This window comes from Garra rufa, chromosome 3 (assembly GCF_049309525.1).
Source record: "Garra rufa chromosome 3, GarRuf1.0, whole genome shotgun sequence".
Lineage (NCBI taxonomy): Eukaryota > Metazoa > Chordata > Actinopteri > Cypriniformes > Cyprinidae > Garra > Garra rufa.
Window position 1 is genome coordinate 6,664,220 of NC_133363.1, and position 22,031 is coordinate 6,686,250.

A 22,031-nucleotide genomic window follows, 5' to 3' on the forward strand; every position below is an offset into this window, starting at 1 on the left:
AAACAAGATGAACAAAACAATTTAACAAAAAATTATGTAAAAAAAAAGTCCCACATTTGTTCCACAAATAAATATAAATAACTGAAATTAATAAAAAAAAAAACAACAGAAAGAATTTTAAACAATTAAAATTGTGTAAGATTTCTAAATATATTTCTCTTACCCAACCAACAAATTTTTTTTTTAGCTTAATTTAAATTAAATCAAACTTAAAAACGTATTATATAATATACAAATATAATTTTTATTTTTTAATCTGTTTTTTATTTTACACAATTTTAATGGTTTAAAACCCTTTCCTTTTTGTTTAATAGTTTTGTTAATCTGGTTTTAATTTTTTTTTAATTACTTTATTTTTTTTTTTACAAATATGCAATTTTGTTTAATATTTGTTTATATTGTAATAATTTTTTAATTTTTATTTTTTCAATTTTTACAAATATAAAAAAAAACCACATTAATATAAAAAAAAACTAAACAATAACCAAAATGTAATGTTTAGTTTTTGTTTTTAAACATAAAAATATTTTTTTGCATCAAGGAGAAAAAAATATTTGGAATATTTTGCACTAGAAACTGTTTTCTGCAACCGTTCCCTTAAACTACTAATAAAGAAAACTGAAGCCATGGTATAGAATAGTGCCACGTTTTTATTAGTAACGCGCACAGGTCTATGGACTTGTGTCCCAGGAAGCTGCCTTGAGACTTAACAAGTGTTAGATTGATGAGAATGAACTGACATGATCTGACAGGTGCACAGAGAAACCAACAAGGCCTTGAGTAAAAAAAGGTGTCTGTTGCCCAGTCAGCTCTTCAATACAATGAAGTTTTAGAAATTCAAGTCTTGCCATTATTACATTTTCAGGAAAGAAAAACAAACAAAAAAAAACATTTGTAAAAAGGCGTCCGAGTGGTAGGATTTCATAACTGACCACGTACATTCTGTAAAGAACAATTAGAGCAGAAAGGCTTTAAATCTGTCGTTCAGCTTCTTCAAAGCTCGCGTTCTATTAGATCCTCCCTGATAATTAAGATAAATTCATTTACTGCCAAGATTAAAACAGGACGAGATTGACCAGAAGAATAAAATGTCAGAATTTGCCGCAGGATTCATCTTCATAATCTGAATTTGGACAGACATACACAAGTCATTAAAACCAATTTCGCCCAAGACAGTACCTCAATAATAGCATATACAACTCTACCGTAATAACCCTGAAATCTACCGGTCTGTCACAATCCGTGTCTTCAATAGTTTTCCAGTGAATTAGATGTGCAGAGCATTGGTGGCCATTTCTGAGCCAATCCGTTGAGCAGATTTCCATCCGCACCACCTTCAGAAGTGAGGTATGACGTCCCGAGCTGGGATTGAAGACGCAAGTCACGAAAAGGTCTTTTTTCTTGCCTCGAATATCTTCAAATATTAAAAGGAAAACAGCAGATGTCCTCATACACACACACATATCACAAACATAACTCACACACGCACACCATCAGCATAGGTAGAGCTGTAAGGCAGAGACTCCATTTTGAAGAAGGGGGAAAAAACATAGGCAAAAAGCTTCCCCGAAACATCCTAAAGTTTGCCGTTCCCGTCCCCTTTGAGTTCGGGACAGACTCTGTTCCCGTCGGCCTTCACGTAAGGCCGGTTTTCAGGAGGCATTGAGTCGAGGGAGAACGGACAGGCAGATGTCATATGTGGAAGTAGCTGGGAAGAAAAACAAAAAAACAAAGCAAAAATAGAAGAGCGGACTTGAAGAAAGCCCTCGGACGGATGATCACCAGAGTCGATGCTGGTGGAGATTTCTGCTAAGGACGGATCGTACATCTGCCGTGAATCTGAAGAGAGGACACATGGTTGTATGAGTTCAAGTGAAGTCCTCAAAAGAGAAGTTCACTTCCAGAACAAATTTACAGATAATTTATTTACCACCTTGTCATCCAAGATGTTCAGGTCTTTCATTCTTCAGTCTAGGGCTGGGCGATATGGCTGAAAACTATATCACGATATCAGTGTTTCATATCGGTCGATATCGATAATTATTGATATTTTTATGACCCATTTAAAATAAGGACCAGGAGAAAAATATATTACACTCAAGCATTTTTATTTTAAACTTAACCTGCCTCTGATCATAATCCCCTCAGTTATTAAGACAGAAATGTCAACAACCATGGAAAACTCAAATAATTAAAATGTAAACATAAGTCTAAAGTCACAATATACACTTAATTATCTCTTAATCCTCAATTCAAACCCCATTCATTGTCGATGAATTGAATGGTCAAGCTAATGTATGGCCCAGAAGTACGGCTTGACCACAGGTCAGAGGTTGTTGCAAAGTACTTGGATGATAATATTTATTTCTGCACAGATTGCTGGTTGCCAGTAGCCAACATTACTTCTTTCCCGGTACTTTAGCCTATACTTTGTGTAATAACAAAAATATTTATTTAAGTGAAAAAAATAAGTCCAAAACTTTCAACATTTTGAACAATAGGGCCTTACAATCTTTTTTTTTTTTTTTTCAGAAATTCTTGTTTTAATTTTTCTGATAATCAAATGAAAGCAAAATCACAGATTTATTTTTAAAAATAAAAATAAACGGAGCTTTACTGTTAAAATTAATACATAGAAGAAAAATTATATTCAGTTAAAAAAAGGTTTAATAATAATAGTATTTTTTCAACAATTAAGTGGTGACTCTTTATTTTATTTATCATCATATATATATATATTGTTTTATGTAAACTATTTAAATGTGAACATATAAACACCTACATTATACTGTACAAAGTAATACAAGACTAATATTGTTCTGTTACACGTTAAACCGTACTTTTATTTTGACAGGTTGCCGTGAAGTTTCAGTGTGTAATACAGTATGAATGATGCTAGTTTCACTAATGAAACGGTAAAATTGACAAAAAGTGACACTCACAGCAGCTTTGGAGATGTATTTATTGAAGTTTGTCTGTTCATGTGAGATGCAAAGGCCAAAAATTAGCGGGAGCGTCACGTGTGCAGTATGCGTGTAGTGAAAATAAAACGCGTCTCCTCCATTCATACATAAAGAGGCAAAAGGAACATGCAGGATTCATATTGAAATGGTCTTTTTGCATTTCAGTTTTCACAGACACTAGTCCATATCTCGATCTGAATTAATTAACAGACCAACTTTTGATTTATCGGTCAAAAAATCGACGAATTCCGCGGCATTCCGCCCTATAGTAAAGTCCGTTTTTATGAATGAAGTCTGCGATCCCGTCTGTGAGGAGACATTGTAAACACGCGATCATGTAGAGACAGAAATGACATGCCGTCGTGTAAATAAGATAAATAACATAAGGCTATTTAGTTTGTTTAATACAACAACATGGACCCGTTCTGTAGGAAAGATAACCTTAACTTCTATTGTGATCTGGCGCTATGAACTGAACGTTAAAGGGGGGCTGGGCGGGCCGACGAAGAATACAAAATATCGAACGTTTTATCGAACACATTTATTATTGATATCGATCTCTTGTCTATCGCGATATATATCGTTATCGTTTTATCGCCCAGCCCTACTTCAGTCGTAAAGAAATTGTTTGTTGAGGAAAACATTTCAGGGTTTCTCTCCATATAGTAGACTTCTATGGAATTTGAACTTCCAAAATGCAGTTTAAATGCAGCTTCAAAGGGCTCTAAACGATCCCAGTAGAGGAAGAAGTGTCTTATTCTAGTGAAACGATTGGTTATTTTCCAAAAAAAAACAAACAATTCATAAACTTTTTAACCTTTAAATGCTCATCTTGTATAGCTCTACGTGAACTGTGTGTAATCCGGTTCAAGAGAGTTAGGGTATGTCGAAAAACTCCCATCTTATTTTCTCCTTCAACTTCTAAATCGTCCTACGTTGCCATTTTACCTGTTTTTGTAAAGGACGTTTTATCTTCTTTGCATGTTGACTTTGTAAACACTGGGTTGGTACTTCTGCAGCGATGTCGATTTTGAAGTTGGAGAAAATGAGATGTGAGTGTTTCGACATACCCTAACTGTCTTGAACCGGATTACACACAGTTCACGCAGAGCTAGACAAGATGAGCGTTTGAGGTTAAAAAGTATATAAATTGTAAATTTTTTTTAGAAAATGACCAATCGTTTCACTAGATAAGACCCTTCTTCCTCGGCTGGGATCGTTTAGGGCCCTTTGAAGCTGCATTTAAACTGCATTTTGGAAGTTCAAACTCGGGGCACCATAGAAGTCCATTATATGGAGAGAAATCTGAAATGATTTCCTAAAAAAAAACTATTTCTTTACGACTGAAGAAAGAAAGACATGAACATCTTGGATGACAAGGGGGTGAGTACATTATCTGTAAATTCTTGTTCTAGAAGTGAAAATCATGGTTGCATGTTTTGAATGTTGTATATATTTACCTTAGTGCATCCAGCATGGGCAGCAGGTTAAGAAGTGCTGTGTCACTGGGGTCACTAAACCATGACTTTATAGGTATGGCATTATCTATGGGCAAAAAAAAAACAAAACAAAAAAAAACAGGAAAAATGTTACAAATAATCAAATATTTATGGAAGCCTGTTTCCACCACTGAATTAAAAAAAAGGAAATTGTGACTTTTTTCGTAGAATTGCATGATATATACTTGCAATTACAAGTTATAAAGTCAAAATTGAGTTTCTGATTTTGTTCCTCGCAATTTCTTATAAATGTAAAATATAAACTCGCATTTGTGAATTATGAAGTCCAATCCTGATAAACAAAAAAACTTAATCTTACTGTTCAAAAACCTTTGACTGGCAGTGTATTTTTGTAAGAAAATAATGTTTTTAAAGAAGTCTCTTCTGCTCATCAAGCCTGCATTTTTTTAAGTCCAAAGTACAGCAAAAACAGTAAAGTTTTGAAATAATTTTACTATTTAAAATAACTTTTTTTCTATTTGAATACATTTTGAAATGTAATTTATTTTCATCATTACTCCAGTCTTCAGTGTCACATAGTCCTTCAGAAATCATTATAATACTCTGATTTGCTGCTCAAAAAAAAAAAACATTGTTGAAAACAGCTGAGTAGAATTTTTAAAATTTGTTTAAATAGAAAGTTCAGAAGAACAGCATTTATCTGAAATAGAATTATTATAAATGTCTGTATCATCACTTTTGATTTTAAAACATCCTTGCTAAATAAAAAAAAAATAATTTCTATATTTTTTAATAATATTTCTTGAACAGCAAATCAGAATATTAGAATGATTTCTGAAGGATTGTGTGACACTGGAGACTGGAGTAATGATGCTGAAATTTCAGCTTTGCAATCACAGGAATAAATTACATTTTAAAATATATTCATAAATAGAAAGCAGTATAAATGCACATATATAGTACAGTATAAATGCAGGCTTGGTGAGCAGAAGAGACTGTTTAATTGGTAGTGTACCTTTTTTTTTTCTCAGTGGCAGAAACAAACTTCCATAAATATTTAGACCAAACACACATTCTAGAAGAGAACATTTTCTACTATATTAATATAAATATAAATAATAATCTAACAGTGGACTCTTATAAGACTCTTATAAGTCTACATAAATAATGTGACTAATAGCAGCAAAAACCCATTACAAATGTAAATGTGTATTATCCAAGACAGAGATGAACATTTATTGATCATTGCTTTTAAACGGATGTATGAAGTGGTATTGACTGACTGTGTTTTTTCTGTATGGTCATTTACTTAAAGGGTCATGAAAAACTAAACTGCAATTTCTCATGTTGTTTTCTCACTGTAGAAAACAACAGCTGCTTTTACGTTTATTGATGGCTCAGTCTGATTAAAAGGCCTTCATGTAAACACCTTAGTCAAACCAAAGACTGACTGAATTGAAATGGTGTAGACCTGGAGTGATCAACAGAAATCAGTCAGATTAAAAAAAGCTCACTCAGTGACGTGATCCTCATGTTTACATAGGTTTTACGTCACATGAACATGCACAAGTTTACTTATGCCTCATCCACTGATCAGCTCCTAAATATTTGTTCTTCTGACATACACGTCAGCTTTTTTCAAAGACTATGTTCACAGTAGCTTTTGTGATGTTATCACAGTGTCTTCCTCCCGTTCTAAATGTGGCAACTGGGCGCTGAGATTTTTTATTTGGAATATGTAAACTAATATGCTAATCAGATTGCTATTTATTGTAATTGTAGGAAATTGGTTGATTTTTAGCTTTTCAATTGCATCTTTTGGTTTAAAATCTTTTCTATAACAGACCTTGAGTCTCTGACACGTGATCCATCCATCCTGTGAGTGTAACTTACTCTGTAGAGCTTCTTGGTGTAAACACCACAAAGGTAAGTCTCAAAATGTATTTAAAATGCTACAGTGTATTCGTACATAAAGGATTCAAACTCCTTCTAGACCTTTTAAAAACCAATTTAAAGAATCAATTGAGAACTAAATGTCAATAGGTTCTCTAAATGTAAATGCTTGGGAAGCACAATGAGCTATATTAGCATATTGGGTGAAAAAAAGCTCAACTATGATGGAAATAACTTAACCTTCTGATGAGACTGCAGAAATGTGATGTTCCTCCTCAGTATTTTTGTCTTTGTTTGTGTTTTTAAAGATTCACTTTAAGAAAGACATTGCAGGCAAAAACACTATTTTCATGCACCTGTCAAGTTTGAGATTTTTGGTTTTTTATAAAGTGTTTTTTTTAGACTAGTTGAAAGAAAACACTGTTAAGTGTTTCTTTTATAGCACTTCATCTATTTGTGTCGATAGATTTCAATTACAATGCATATTTTTAAAGGCCGTTTTCTCAAAATGAGGTTTTTCTCCTACACTGAGCCATAAATCTCCACTTCAGTAGCACTTACACACACCAAACTTGACATTTTTATTATTGTCTATATCCTGAAGGTTTTTACAAAGGGATTTGTTCATATATATTTTGCTTGATTTTATACATTTTACTCCCTAAAAAACTGTAAAAAAATATAGTTTGTCTGTTCTAATTTTTTCTGAATCATGGAGTGACAATTAATTCTTTCTGTAAAAACATTTGACTCTAATAGGTCAAAAAATTTAACAAGAATTTTGAAACTGACTTCATCCAGTGTTTAGATTTTTGAACTAGAAATTTATGCAACTTACTGCATAATTTTTTTAAATAACACCTCACTTGCATATTTAAACCTAACATTTTAGAAAACTTGTAATACAAAAAATGTTTGCAATTATCAATGTAATCAATTAACTGGGTAAGTAAGGTGATAACTATTAGTTACTTTTTTTTATCTTATTCATCTGCAGTGTCTCGCCTTAAAGATGGATGCAAAAATCAGTCTTGTTTTCTGAGAGACTGATCAAAATGAAGCGAGTTCATGATTAAAATGAGAAAAAAAAATATCTTCGTATGGGCTTATAAAAACTTTAAAAAAGGAGAGAAAACTTGTTTTCATTCTTGTTTTATGCATAAACTAACTTAACTGTGTGCAATTGATCAACAATTTTGATTTTTCATCTCAAGCAAATGTATCTTGGTTTAAAAAAAAAAATTATATGTGGGAAGATATTTCATATTGCAGTGCAAGCAACATTTAACGCCATGTATTTCTGGTTTGATTTAAGGCCTTAATTTGTGTCAAATTAAAACTTTTAAAGAGATGCAGAAACCCTGTATATATTTTCAATGCAGAGTACAAACGCATTCTGTGCATTTTGTGCAATAAGTTTCAAAATGTGTATATTTGTTTAACATGCTGTGAGCTTTCAAACCCATGTATAATATTTGTTTTTTGTTGCATGAAATAGTGAACTGCAGTGTGCATTTGGGGGAAGCTTTGATGCTTTAACATTAATTAATTTAACATTGTTGTGTTACAGGTCTCATTTTCCTTCTCCACTTTGCAGTTTACCACACCCACCTTTTGTAACTAATAAAATCTGTCATTCAGCTTCTTTAAAGATCATATTCTACAGTCCGTGTATAATTATTTGGCATGTTGACATTCTGGTCATATTTCTTTTCCGAGCACATTTGACCAATTTCAAACTGCAACAATCTTAATAACTACAATTAATTTAGCATTTAATCATGCCGCTCAAAAGTTTGGGATTAGTAAATTTTTAATGCTTTTTAAAGGAGACTTTTCTGCTTATAAATACTGTTTATTTGATTAAAAATACAGAATATTGTGAAACGTTAATGCAATTTAAAATAGTGGTTTTCTATTGTAATATATTTTAAAATATTATTTATTTAACTGTGATGCAAGGATGAATTTTCAGCATCATTACTCCAATATTCAGTATCACATGATCCCTCAGAAATCATTCTAATATGCTGATTTTTTATCAGTGTTGGAAACAGTTGCACTGCTTAATATTTTTTTGGAACCTGTGATACTTTTTTTCAGGACTCTATAAAACATAAAAAAACTGCATTTTTTTAAAATAGAAAACTTTTGTAACAATAAACACCTTGTTAAAAATTTGGGGTCAATAATTGTTTTTTCTTTCTTTCTCCCTTTGAAGAAATGAATGCTTTTATTTTAGCAATTTATCAAAAAAAGTGATAGTAAAGACTTCAAGTCTTGTTAGAAAAGATTTCTATTTTAAAATAAATGTTCTTTTTAACTTTTTATTCATCAAAGAATCCCGAATAAAGTATTACAGGTTCCAAAAGAATATTAAGCCTTATCACTGTTTCCAACATTGATAATAAAAGTAATAAACCAGTATATTAGAATGATTTCTGAAGGATCATGTGACACTGAAGACTGTAAATTTCTGAAGGCTGAAAATTCAGCTGCGCATCACCAAAATAAATTATATTTTAATGTATATAAAAAAAAGTGTTATTTTGAATTTCAATAATTTTTCATAATTTTACATTTTTCTGTATTTTTGATCAAATAAATGGAACTTTGGTGAGCATGAATGATGAGCTCGTGACAAGTGACCAGCATCACATTAGTATTGCATCCTTCTAATTGACATTTAATAATTTTTGACTTTTCAGTCAGAGTTTAATCTCTTATCTGGTTCATTTTATCTTCAACATTAGATTCAACAAATGCATACTTCCATAACATGACAATTCAGAGCAAAATAAATAGCGGGCTTGATTTCATCCAAACTATTTGGACTTGACTACATAACATAATATATAAATCCTATCCACCTTATTCTTTAACATGGAAGTAAGTCTATCGGTGAGGTTAGGGCTGCTCGATTTTGGCAAAAATCATAATCAGGATTATTTTGGTCAATATTGTAATCATGATTATTTAACACGATTATGACTGGGTAATTACTTTATATTAGTGATTACTTTAAAGATAGCAATACAGCAGGGAAAAAAAAGATACTGATAAAAATAATAGAACTAAAACTAAATAAAACTAAACTAAATATAATAATAAAAAATATATTTTATATAATACAAATACTGAATACTTTTATGCAAGTCTAAAGTAGTCCAACACAGAAATTGAATGCAATTATTTGAATGTAAAATAAAACAGCGTCTTCTCTGTAATAGTTAAACATGCTTTGTTTCTTATTAAAACTACAAAAGTCTTTCATTTAAGAGCAGTGAGTGATTTCTGTTTGTATTTTTACGTTTTATGAATATTAAGCACAGAGACGGCAGACAGAATATTATTTGTTGCTGCTTTAAGAGTCACACAGATCCAATGTACTGTTACACACGTATTTTCATTCTCAACCGTTGATGATCATTTAAGACATAGCTGACAAGGGTTTACGTGAATTATCACCAAGCGCCTCATTTTAAAATATTTTTGCGTGTATTTGAGCGTTTAGGCACACACCTTGAGCTAAAAGATAACTTTACATGTCCGTGTTCTTCTCCGCGAAAGCACACCACTGGAAAGGATGCGGAATGGGGTGCATTAATCGTTTCATCTCCATTTTCGTGATCGTTTAAAGCAGAAATCGAAATCGAAACCGAATTTCAATTCATTGCACAGCCCTAGGTGAGGCTGCCGATTCATTAGCCACTAAAGGGAAACAACGAGAATAACAACAACGTGCAGTAAACAAAACTGTTTGCATTATAAACCAGTGTGCTCATAATTAAGATAATACATTAAAATATGATAAGACACACCAATTTGTAATATTAAGCTACAAAACAAGCTGTTTTGTTCAGCTAAAAAAGGCAGGATGCGGATGAGATCCGAAGCCAGACCCATATAATTTACAAATGCCCCCCCCCCCCACTCTATGGGAAGAAAAGGTGGATATGAAATCTAATTTTTGCTTATGTTTTACATTTCTGTGACGCTGAACATGTTGGTGAAATGGCCTGAAGTACACAAGCACAGACATCATGCAGAGAGACCAGCTGGACAACCGCTCACACACACGTTAATCCTGCACTACACACTACAGCGTGCTGCTGAAAGCACGTCTAGTCTTACCTGGATGACTGCGATATGCTCCCGGCGAGTTGTCGAGAATGACTACACTTGATAAGTCGTCATGTACGACGGACAGGTCTTTAATATAACTACCTGAATCCAGTGTACAGTGCTGCATGAGATAAAAACAACACACAAAACTATTATTGAAATACTGAATATCCCTTACTAACTTGTGCATTCGCAGCACTTCTCATGAAAAACGACATGTCAGGAGTTTCAGTGGTTACCTGTCTGTAATATCTTCTTTTCAGGATTCCCTTGTTGTTATCCAGCTTATCAGCTACTGCAGATCCGTAGATCTCCATACTAGCAGTGAACACTACTAACTCATACCACTGACTGACCACCTCCAGGAAGAAGTCCACATGCGGCCTTTTATGTACAAAGAATCTGACCGGGTGTTTGTCTATTACCACCTGAAAAATAACAGCAAAAATAAATTGTATGGGTCAAAATTATCAATTTTTCTTTTATGCCAAAACTCATTAGGATATTAAGTAAAGATCATGTTTCATGAAGATATTTTGTAAATTCCCTACCATAAATATATCAAAACTTAATTTGATTTTTATCAACTAACGCTAAAAAAGATGAATAAATACTGTAACAAATGTATTGCTTATTGTTAGTTCATGTTAACTAATGGAAACTTCTTGTAAAACTGTTTAATTTCTCATTTTTTAAATTTTAACATTATGAAAGGAATTTAAAATGATACATTAAGTCAAGATCATGTTTCATGAAGATATTTTGTAAATTTCCTACCATAAATATATCAAAACTTAATTTGATTTTTATCAACTAACGCTAAAAAAGATGAATAAATACTGTAACAAATGTATTGCTTATGGTTAGTTCATGTTAACTAATAGAAACTTCTTGTAAAACTGTTTAATTTCTCAATTTTTTTATTTTAACATTATGAAAGGAATTTAAAATGATACATTTTTAAGTCAAGATCATGTTTCATGAAGATATTTTGTAAATTTCCTACCATAAATGTATCAAAACTTAATTTTTGATTAGTAATATGCATTGCAAAGACCTTCATTTGGACAACTTTAAAAGCGATTTTCTCAATATGTTGATGAAAAAAGATGAATAAATACTGCAAAAAATGTATTGCTTATTGTTAGTTCATGTTAACTAATGGAAACTTCTTGTACCAATTTCTCTAATTTTATTTTAATATTATGATCGTAATCTAAAATTATCTTTTTTTTTTAAGTAAAGATCATGTTTCATGAAGATATTTCGTAAATTTCCTACCATAAATATATAAAAACTTAATTTTTGATTAGTAATATGCATTGCAAAGACCTTCATTTGGACAACTTTAAATGGGATTTTCTCAATATTTAGATTTTTTATTCCATCTTCAGATACTAGATTTTCAAATAGTTCAAATAAAATGAATAAATACTGTAAAAAATGTATTGCTTATTGTTAGTTCATGTTAACTAATGGAAACTTCTTGTAAAGTGTTCATTTCTTTAATTTTCAAATTGTAATATTATAGTAATTTAAAATTTTATATTTTTAAATAAGATCATGTTCCATAAGGATATTTTGTAAATTTCCTACCGTAAATATATAAAAACTTAATTTGATTTTTATCAACTAACGCTAAAAAAGATGAATAAATACTGTAACAAATGTATTGCTTATTGTTAGTTCATGTTAACTAATAGAAACTTCTTGTAAAACTGTTCAATTTCTCAATTTTTTTATTTTAACATTATGAAAGGAATTTAAAATGATACATTTTTAAGTCAAGATCATGTTTCATGAAGATATTTTGTAAATTTCCTACCATAAATATATCAAAACTTAATTTTTGATTAGTAATATGCATTGCAAAGACCTTCATTTGGACAACTTTAAAAGCGATTTTCTCAATATGTTGATGAAAAAAGATGAATAAATACTGCAAAAAATGTATTGCTTATTGTTAGTTCATGTTAACTAATGGAAACTTCTTGTAAAGTGACCAATTTCTCTAATTTTATTTTAATATTATGATCGTAATCTAAAATTATCTTTTTTTTTTTTTTAAGTAAAGATCATGTTTCATGAAGATATTTCGTAAATTTCCTACCATAGATATATAAAAACTTAATTTTTGATTAGTAATATGCATTGCAAAGACCTTCATTTGGACAACTTTAAATGCGATTTTCTCAATATTTTGATTTCTTTTCCCATCTTCAGATACTAGATTTTCAAATAGTTCAAATAAAATGAATAAATAATGTAAAAAAGTATTGCTTAGTGTTCGTTCATGTTAACTAATGGAAAATTCTTGTAAAGTGACCAATTTCTCTAATTTTTTATTTTAATATTATGATAGTAATCTAAAATTACCTTTTTTTTTAAAGTAAAGATCATGTTTCATGAAGATATTTTGTAAATTTCCTACCATAAATATATCAAAACTTAATTTTTGATTAGTAATATGCATTGCAAAGACCTTCATTTGGACAACTTTAAAAGCGATTTTCTCAATATGTTGATGAAAAAAGATGAATAAATACTGTAACAAATGTACTGCTTATGGTTAGTTCATGTTAACTAATGGAAACTTCTTGTAAAACTGTTTAATTTCTCAATTTTTTTATTTTAACATTATGAAAGGAATTTAAAATGATACATTAAGTCAAGATCATGTTTCATGAAGATATTTTGTAAATTTCCTACCATAAATATATCAAAACTTAATTTTTGATTAGTAATATGCATTGCAAAGACCACTTTAAAAGCGATTTTCTCAATATGTTGATGAAAAAAGATGAATAAATATTGTTAATAATAAATTATTGTTAGTTCATGTTAACTAATGGAAACTTCTTGTAAAGTGACCAATTTCTCTAATTTTATTTTAATATTATGATCGTAATCTAAAATTATCTTTTTTTTTTTAAGATCATGTTTCATGAAGATATTTCGTAAATTTCCTACCATAAATATATCAAAACTTAATTTTTGATTAGTAATATGCATTGCAAAGACCTTCATTTGGACAACTTTAAATGGGATTTTCTCAATATTTTGATTTTTTATTCCATCTTCAGATACTAGATTTTCAAATAGTTCAAATAAAATGAATAAATACTGTAAAAAATGTATTGCTTATTGTTAGTTCATGTTAACTAATGGAAACTCCTTGTAAAGTGTTCATTTCTTTAATTTTCAAATTGTAATATTATTATAGTAATTTAAAATTTTATATTTTTAAATAAGATCATGTTCCATGAGGATATTTTGTAAATTTCCTACCGTAAATGTCAAAACTTAATTTGATTAGTAATATGCATCGCAAAGACCTTCATTTGGACAACTTTTAATGCAATTTTCTAAAAAAAAATTTCCACCCTCAGATTCCAGATTTTCAAATAGTTTTATCTCAGCCAAATATTGTCCTATTCTAACAAACCATACATCAATGGAAAGCGTATTAATAATGACACACAATACATTACATGTGTTCATATTAGTTAACTACATTCATTAACGAAGCAACAATAAGAAATACTGGTAGCACTTTATTTTACAGACCTGTTCCACATGTACATACCATGTACTTATTACAGTAATTACAATAACTAGGTAATAACTAGGTACTAACCCTGAACCTATCCCTAAACCTAAACCTATTACTAAAACTTTCTGGTAGGTACATGAAAGTACTATAAAACATACTATAAAATAAAGTGCAACTGAAATACTTAAGATTATTAAGATTTAATAATCTTAGTAAATGTTATTTTAAGCATTTACTAATACATTAATAAAATGAAACTTTGTTGAAGTTCTGTTAATATTATTTAACAGATCTGAGCTAACATGAACCAATAATAAGCAGTTGTATTTTTTATTATCTAACGCTAAAAAAGATGAATCGATACTTTAACAAATTTATTGCTTATTGTTAGTTCATGTTAACTAATGGAAACTTATTGTGAAGTTTTGCATTTGTTTTATTTTAATTTTAATATTATTATAGTAATTTAAAATTATATTTATTTACATAAGCAACGTTTTAAATGTTAATATTGTCATTTATATAAAAAATAATATTGAAATACTATAACATTAGCAGTACTGATAATCACATTAATGTTGATCATTATTATATTGCAATCGCTCTTATTATTTATACATTATTGTATTTTTATATTGTCCGTATTTTAGTGTTAAACTATTTTTACAACACAATAACGGTAATACATACATATATATATATATATATATATATATATATATATAAATACACATACACACACACACATATATATACACACACACACACACACATATATATACATATACACACACACACACACACACACACACTTATATATATATATATATATATATATATATATATATATATATATATATAAAACGTTGTAATATAATAATAGAAATAATACTATTACGATTATCTAATTATATTTTAATATTGTCACAGTATTTCAGTGTTAAAATATTTAAAAAAATAAAGGTAATAACATTATTATTATTATTATTATATATTACAATGATTTTAACATATTACCACTATTACTGAGAACTATAATTATTATTGATGTTGATAATCGTTACATTGTAATAATATAATAATACAAATAATATAATAATGATTTATCTATGATTATATTAGATAATGTTGTCAGTATTTTAGTGTTAAAATATTTAAAATAATAATAGTAGCAACATCATTATCATTATTACTATTATTGTTATTATTTAAATTTTTTATATTATAGTATTTTAAAATATATATATATATATATATATATATATAACACTTATTAATATTAAAAAATAATAAATACTATAAAAACATTAGCAATAATTATCTTGTAATAATCTATTATTATATTTAAATATTATCACAGTATTTTAATGTTTAGTATTTTAATATTATTAATATTATATATTATACTGATTTTAACATACTACCACTATTAATGATAATTATAACAATAGTTATCATTAATGTTGATAATTGTTACATTGTTACAATATAATAGAAATAATACTATTACGATTATTATCTATGATTACATTTTAATATTGACAGTATTTGTTTTAAAATAATAGTAGCAAGATTATTAGTATTATTTTTAATTATAATATATTACACTAATTTTTATATAATAATACTATTAATGATAATTATAATAATTAGAACAATATTACTATTAGTAGTAGTATTATTAATTAATTATTAATTTATTTATTTATTTAGTGAGAGCAACTGCTAGCTGATGAAATATTTTAGAGCCAAGCATAAAGAAAAACAGATATTTGCAAGGAATACCCTGGCATACAATCATAAAAACTAGTATTTCCAGGTTTTCAATGAGTGTGGTAAGCTTTGTATTTACTGATGTGTATTTTAATACTGCAAATTAATATTTTTTTTTTTTAAATAAATAACAAAATATCTCACTTTGAGGATGAAGTCTGGCGGTGTACCAGGCCGTACTGTAGGTCTAAGAACTCCATCGTGATGCGAGTGGATCAACGTCTCGTCGAGATCTAAAACTAAGATCTTTCGCTTCACGGTATCTAAACAGAAATACGAACACAAAGAAACTCAATGAAAATCAGCATGTAAAAACACTGCACACAAACGCAACACTGCAAGTTCATTAAACAAACCGTTTCAAGTGTTTAACAAACAGCCGTCTCAAACACAACTCCCACTCAGATTGGGCTTTCTGTTGTCAGTCATACCGGTAACTTCTAACTTGAAGAGAAGAAAAGAAATACTCACTGAGTCTGTTTCTGGAAATGGGTGACAATGGTAAGATGTCATATCGCACTGTCTGATACTGGATTATCTAGAACAGGAAGGAGACAAAACAGGAAACAGCCACCTCTGAAATGTGTATTACACAGCAGAAGACAACGTGAGCTCACCTTTTACAGTTTATTTAGCATGTTATATTGCTTTTAATTAAATATTTTTTCATCTCTCTCCCAATAGATGCTATTATAAGAGAGAAAAAAGAATCCAAAGGTTTTGTGTCTTATATGTATACCAATTTCAATGACTTGTATGGAGAGGATGTATCGTCTTCAAGACTTAAATGGGAAAAAGATTTGGAATGCACTTTTGATCAAGATACTTGGGAACTTATCTGTAAAAGTGCCTTAACATTTTCATTTAATAGTAGACATAGATTAATACAGTTTAATATTTTACACAGGGTATATTACACACCTGAACGATTACACAAGATAAGTGATTCATATTCAGAATGTTGCCCTAGATGTAAAACAGAGGTTGGTACATTATTACATATGTTTTGGACATGTTCTGAACTTAACACCTACTGGAGAAATATAATTCAAACTATCAACAAAATTATTAATGTGAAGCTTCCACCTGATCCAAGATTTATGTTACTGGGGGATGAATCAGTTCTGCAGCTTGATCAAAGGAAGAATTTACGTTTAGTTAAAATGGCTTTGATAGCAGCAAAGAAATGCATAGCTATACAGTGGAAATCAGTAGAAACACCAAGTCACATTGTATGGCTTAGAGAACTTTCATCTTATGTTCCTGTTGAAAAAATAATGTTTAATCTTAAAAAAAAAAGTCATCAATGTTTGAAAAGATTTGGGGCACATTTATTGAATACATGAATAATGTGGATGTTACATTGACTGAAAATGCTGATGGGATAATGTGACTCTTCATGGCTTTATTATTTGTTATCATTGTTTATTTCCTCTTATTTTACACATCAGCTCAATGCCTTACAATTATATCCATTTAAGTGTTCTGTCTAGTGAGGGTGGGACTGGGTGAAGGGTGGTTAGAAAAGAATGTTTACATGTATATTGAAATAATTCTGTAAATTGTTGATGCAAAATAATAAATATATTGATAAAAAAAAAAATTTTCTTCATCTTAGGAAATTCATAACTTTTAAGAACCAGCTAGTCTCTTAAGACAAGTTAATAAAGGACATTTTATAATTAAAGCTTATATATATATATCACTGGACCACAAAACCAGTCTTAAGTCGCTGGGGTATATTTGTAGCAATAGCCAAAAATACATAGTATGGGTCAAATTTATTGATTTTTCTTTTATGTCAAAAATCATTAGGAAATTAAGTAAAGATCATGTTCCATGAAGATTTTTTGTAAAATTCCTACTGTAAATATATCAAAATGTAATTTTTGATTAGTAATATGCATTGTTAAGAACTTAATTTGGACAACTTTAAAGGTGATTTTCTCAGTATTTTGATTTTTTTGCACCCTCAGATTCCAGATTTTCAAATAGTTGTATCTCGGCCAAATATTGTCCTATCCTAACAAACCATATAACAATAGAAAGCTTATTTATTGACCTTTCATATGATGTATACATCTCAGTTTTGTAAAATTTAACCTTATGACTGGTTTTCTGGTCCAGGGTCACATATACATACATACTAGGGATGTAACGGTATCAAAATTTCACGGTACGGTAATACCTCGATATGAATGTCACGGTACGGTATTTATTGAATCATTTACAGGAAAAACAAAACTAATGAAGAGACTCGAAAAAAAGTGCCAGAAGTGCTTATTAAACAGTTCACTGAACATATCAATGGCACACAATTAGCCATCTATCACTTTGAAACAGGAACTTCAATTTTAATAACAAAAAAATATTAAACCATGTAAAAAAAAAAATTTAAAGTTTCAATTTAGTATTCTTGAAAACTATGAAAAAATAAAAATAGCAGACTACTTATTGCAGTTGGCCCATGTGCTGAATGAGTATTTGAGAACAATCACCTCATTCTCTCACACACTCATTCAGACAGAGACAGGTTTTTTTTTAAGTAAAATTAGTATATTAACATTATCTGGTAAAAGCTGGGATCTCTGGGCATTTACAATGTCCCCTGCAACAGGAAAAACCCTCTTACTTGGGACCAGAGTATGTGAGCGGAGTGGAGCGGCAACAATTTCCCCTCCGCGCTCTGTGCATTTAATAATCGCTCCGCTCCAGCTTCCAAGCTAATAACATCAGCATTAAAATAGTATAATTGCTGCTTTATGCAGTACAAAGTTTGTAATGAAAATAAAAATAAATTTTTCGTCAGTTATTTTACTTATGGAACGCTGCATTTCTTACAGATTTCTGCTCATTCGAAATCGGATAACATTACATTTGTTTTAATGCATTAACAGAGTGATTGCGTGTGAATAAGTGCTGTACCTGTTTAAATGATGCTTTCACCTGAAAATATTAAGTATCTAGAAAGAACAAACTTGTTAACTATAATTTACCGCTCATATGATGTCCATTGCCGTCATCATAGCCTTCACATTATTTCTGATTTGAGTGATCCATCTCTATCAAGCGAAATATGTTTAGCATGTGAATTCCTGCTTAATATGCGGTTATATTACGGACCGTTGGCATGAATTGTTCTCATGATGGAGCGGTCTTGGAGCGAGTTAAAACCACGACGCTCCGACTTTTCAAGCATCCGCTCCTCCCTCCATTCAGAATCACACCGCTTCACTCCGCTCACATACTCTGTAGCGACAACAGACCGCAAAGGATGATGGCCACACCGGGGCTGATGGGAATTGTAGTTCCCGCTAGGCCGCTACCTCCCGTTCGCTCCATTCGCCTGAGCAAACTTTTCTCAGAAGACCTATCGTTTTATCGAGTCATGCGACCACGGTAGTATCGAAAAAATGTGCTATTGCGGTACGACGGTATTTACAATACCGTTACATCCCTAATACATACATACATATATATATATATATATATATATTTATTTATTTATTTATTAGGGCTGTCAAAATTAACGCGTTAATAGCGCGTTAACGCAAATTCATTTTAACTGCACTAATTTTATTAACGCGCGATTAACGCAGCGCGCATTTTCTGTTTGACCCACTACCTAGCCCATAGTTAAAGAAACGGATGCATAGTGCTGCCAACCTAGCGAAAAGTGTCTAGCAACAATACATAAACACATAATTGGACAAACCTAATATAGTTTCTGAGGCTCTTCGGTTTTGCTGAACGTGCGTGAGGTCTCCCAATGCGCACGCACCTCCCTCTCTTTATATCTGCGTCTGCTCTGTTCAGCGAGCGGCAGTGGAGCAGCGCTTTCAGTTAAAACTGATGTTATGTTCATTCCAGTGCTTGAAGTGGGCCGGTACGCAGGTACTTCTGTATTTTATCCTTTTGCGTACACCGGCACTTCTGGCATATTTAAATAAATGCAAGCGGAGTCGGGCTACGTTAGGATTGGTGCTGTGGGGTTGATGCGTAAAGCCACATACGAGTATGCACGCGAAAACGGCGTATTAAATGCACGTCAAACACATGCATAATTGCATATATGCACGCCAAAGTTAATTACAGCTTGTTAATAGCACGCCAAATAGAAACAGAAAGTCGTGCTAGTACGCATTTGCATGAGACCAGGCTCTCCAATCAGTACATTATAACCAAAACAATACATTAAAACATAAAAGAAGCAGGTTTTTGGGATCAAATAACTTTAAATGGCTAAACTCCTAAAAAGTCAAAGGATCCTGAAGGCACTCAAACAGGAAGTTAAAAACAACGATAATAATGCAGGGAATAGTGACTTATGTCCAGATGCCGGTAAGTGATTCTTTTCAGTGATTGAATAATGATCATAATTCAGGATTTTTTTCAGTTATTATTTCATATTACTTTGGTTGTCTGATAACAGAAATATTAAATCAAAACAATGGAAACAGTTTTGTTGAGAACTTGGCTGCATCAAATGACAGTATGTGGGCACCTAGAGGCAAACAAATGTAATAATAAATGTAGATTTTGCATGTTCAGAAGAAGTGAGCTGCCCTGTCCTGCAAATAATGTAAACAGGCTTGTGTAAGTAAATTGCTCAGTGCAAAGAACGAGAAGTAATGGGAACCTGGTGTTTCTATGTTCTTTTTTTTCATGTGTCTAATAGACATGAACAAGTTATTTGAAAAACATCTATGACATTTGAAACAAGTTAGTCTAGTCAAGTATGGTTTCACTGATAATAAACACATATTTGCTTAAAGCAACCATAGTTGTCCATGCCAATGTTGATTAGAGTATTAAAAACGTTAAAAGGTGTTAATTTAAGGTACATTTAGAACAGATAAAAATGTGCGATTAATCGCGAGTTAACTCAAGACAACCATGCGATTAATCGCGATTAAAAAATTTAATCGATTGACAGCCCTAATATATATATATATATAAACTTTATAACCAGTGAAGCTGGTAGAACTCAGTCTAGATGATCCAGAATATAAATGAAAATAAAAATGTACAGTAAATAAAAAAAATACAGTCCACAAAGATCATTCCAATTAGATTTAGTAAAAAAAAAAATAATAATAATAAAAATAATAATAATAATAATAATAATATAATACAGTATATATTTATTGTATTATAATTTTAGTAGTTCAGATTAAACTTTTTTTCCGGTTTCCAATAATTTCTAATTATTGTTTTAGATTTCTATTTTATTTAAAATGTATTTCAATTACCATTTTTTTAATGTTAATTTGTTTTTAACAAACATGGTTTTAATAATTGTATTTTTGTTAAGTAATTTATATACGGTATTACTGTTTCTGTTGTTAATGCTGTGTACTTCATTTTTTATTTTTGCTATTAAATATTGACATGTATTACTTTAATTTTTATTTTATATTTTGATCAATTTTATTTTAGTTAAATATGACTATTAAACTGATATACTGGCATCAGCCAAAACAAATTAATTTAAAAACTTTATATACTGCTAATGCCACAAATTTATTTTTTAATTAAAAAACAATTTTATTTTTGGCAAATCATTTACTAGTCATAAATAAACATTTAATATACTAAAAACAACTAATTTTGGTGTCAAGTCATATTTTATCCTGATTTTGCTCCATAGAAAATTTATAAAAATATAAAATAAATAATTTTAGTTAAACCAGTATTTAATAACAAAAGTCAAAAGAGAAATACATACCATTAACAGCATATGTTGTGTTTATTTATTTATTTATTTGGGCGTATTTTAATATATTAGTTTATTAGTCTTAATTAACTAAAATAAAATGTATTAAATTCATAAATTGGCATCAGCCAAAAGAAATAAACAATACATACTGTTAATACCATGTACTTAATTTTTTATTTCAGCTATTAAATATTGATATTACTTAAATTTATGAATTTTTATTTTATATTTTGATACATTTTATTTTAGATAAATATGAAATAAATAATTATGACTATTAAACTGATATATTGGCATTAGCAATAAATAAATAGATAAAACAATATATACTGTTGCTGCCATTTACTTCATTTTTTATTTTTGCTATTATGTATTGATATTACATAAATACTGTTAATGCCACGCTCTTCATTTTTTACTGCATTAATTTTACTTTATATATTAAAAAAAAATTATTTTAGTTAAAATGACTATTAAATGACTATTAAACTGTTATATTGACATCAGCCAAAATAAAAATAAAAAACAATATAAACTGTTAATGT

The 22,031-nt window shown here is 29.9% G+C and overlaps 1 protein-coding gene across 1 annotated transcript in view; it reads right to left on the minus strand.

Moving 5' to 3' along the window:
• Window positions 1-670: 670 nt before the first annotated feature.
• ctdnep1b (CTD nuclear envelope phosphatase 1b) overlaps window positions 671-22,031 on the minus strand; it is a 25,068-nt gene continuing 3,707 nt past the window's right edge. Inside the window, exons 2-7 of the mRNA XM_073836826.1 lie at window positions 16,239-16,305; window positions 15,912-16,030; window positions 10,681-10,869; window positions 10,451-10,562; window positions 4,424-4,508; window positions 671-1,839 (exon numbers count right to left, since the gene is read on the minus strand). Coding sequence (XP_073692927.1) covers window positions 1,779-1,839; window positions 4,424-4,508; window positions 10,451-10,562; window positions 10,681-10,869; window positions 15,912-16,030; window positions 16,239-16,305 — 633 coding nt within the window. The 3' untranslated portion in view covers window positions 671-1,778. The remainder of the gene's footprint in view (window positions 1,840-4,423; window positions 4,509-10,450; window positions 10,563-10,680; window positions 10,870-15,911; window positions 16,031-16,238; window positions 16,306-22,031) is intronic.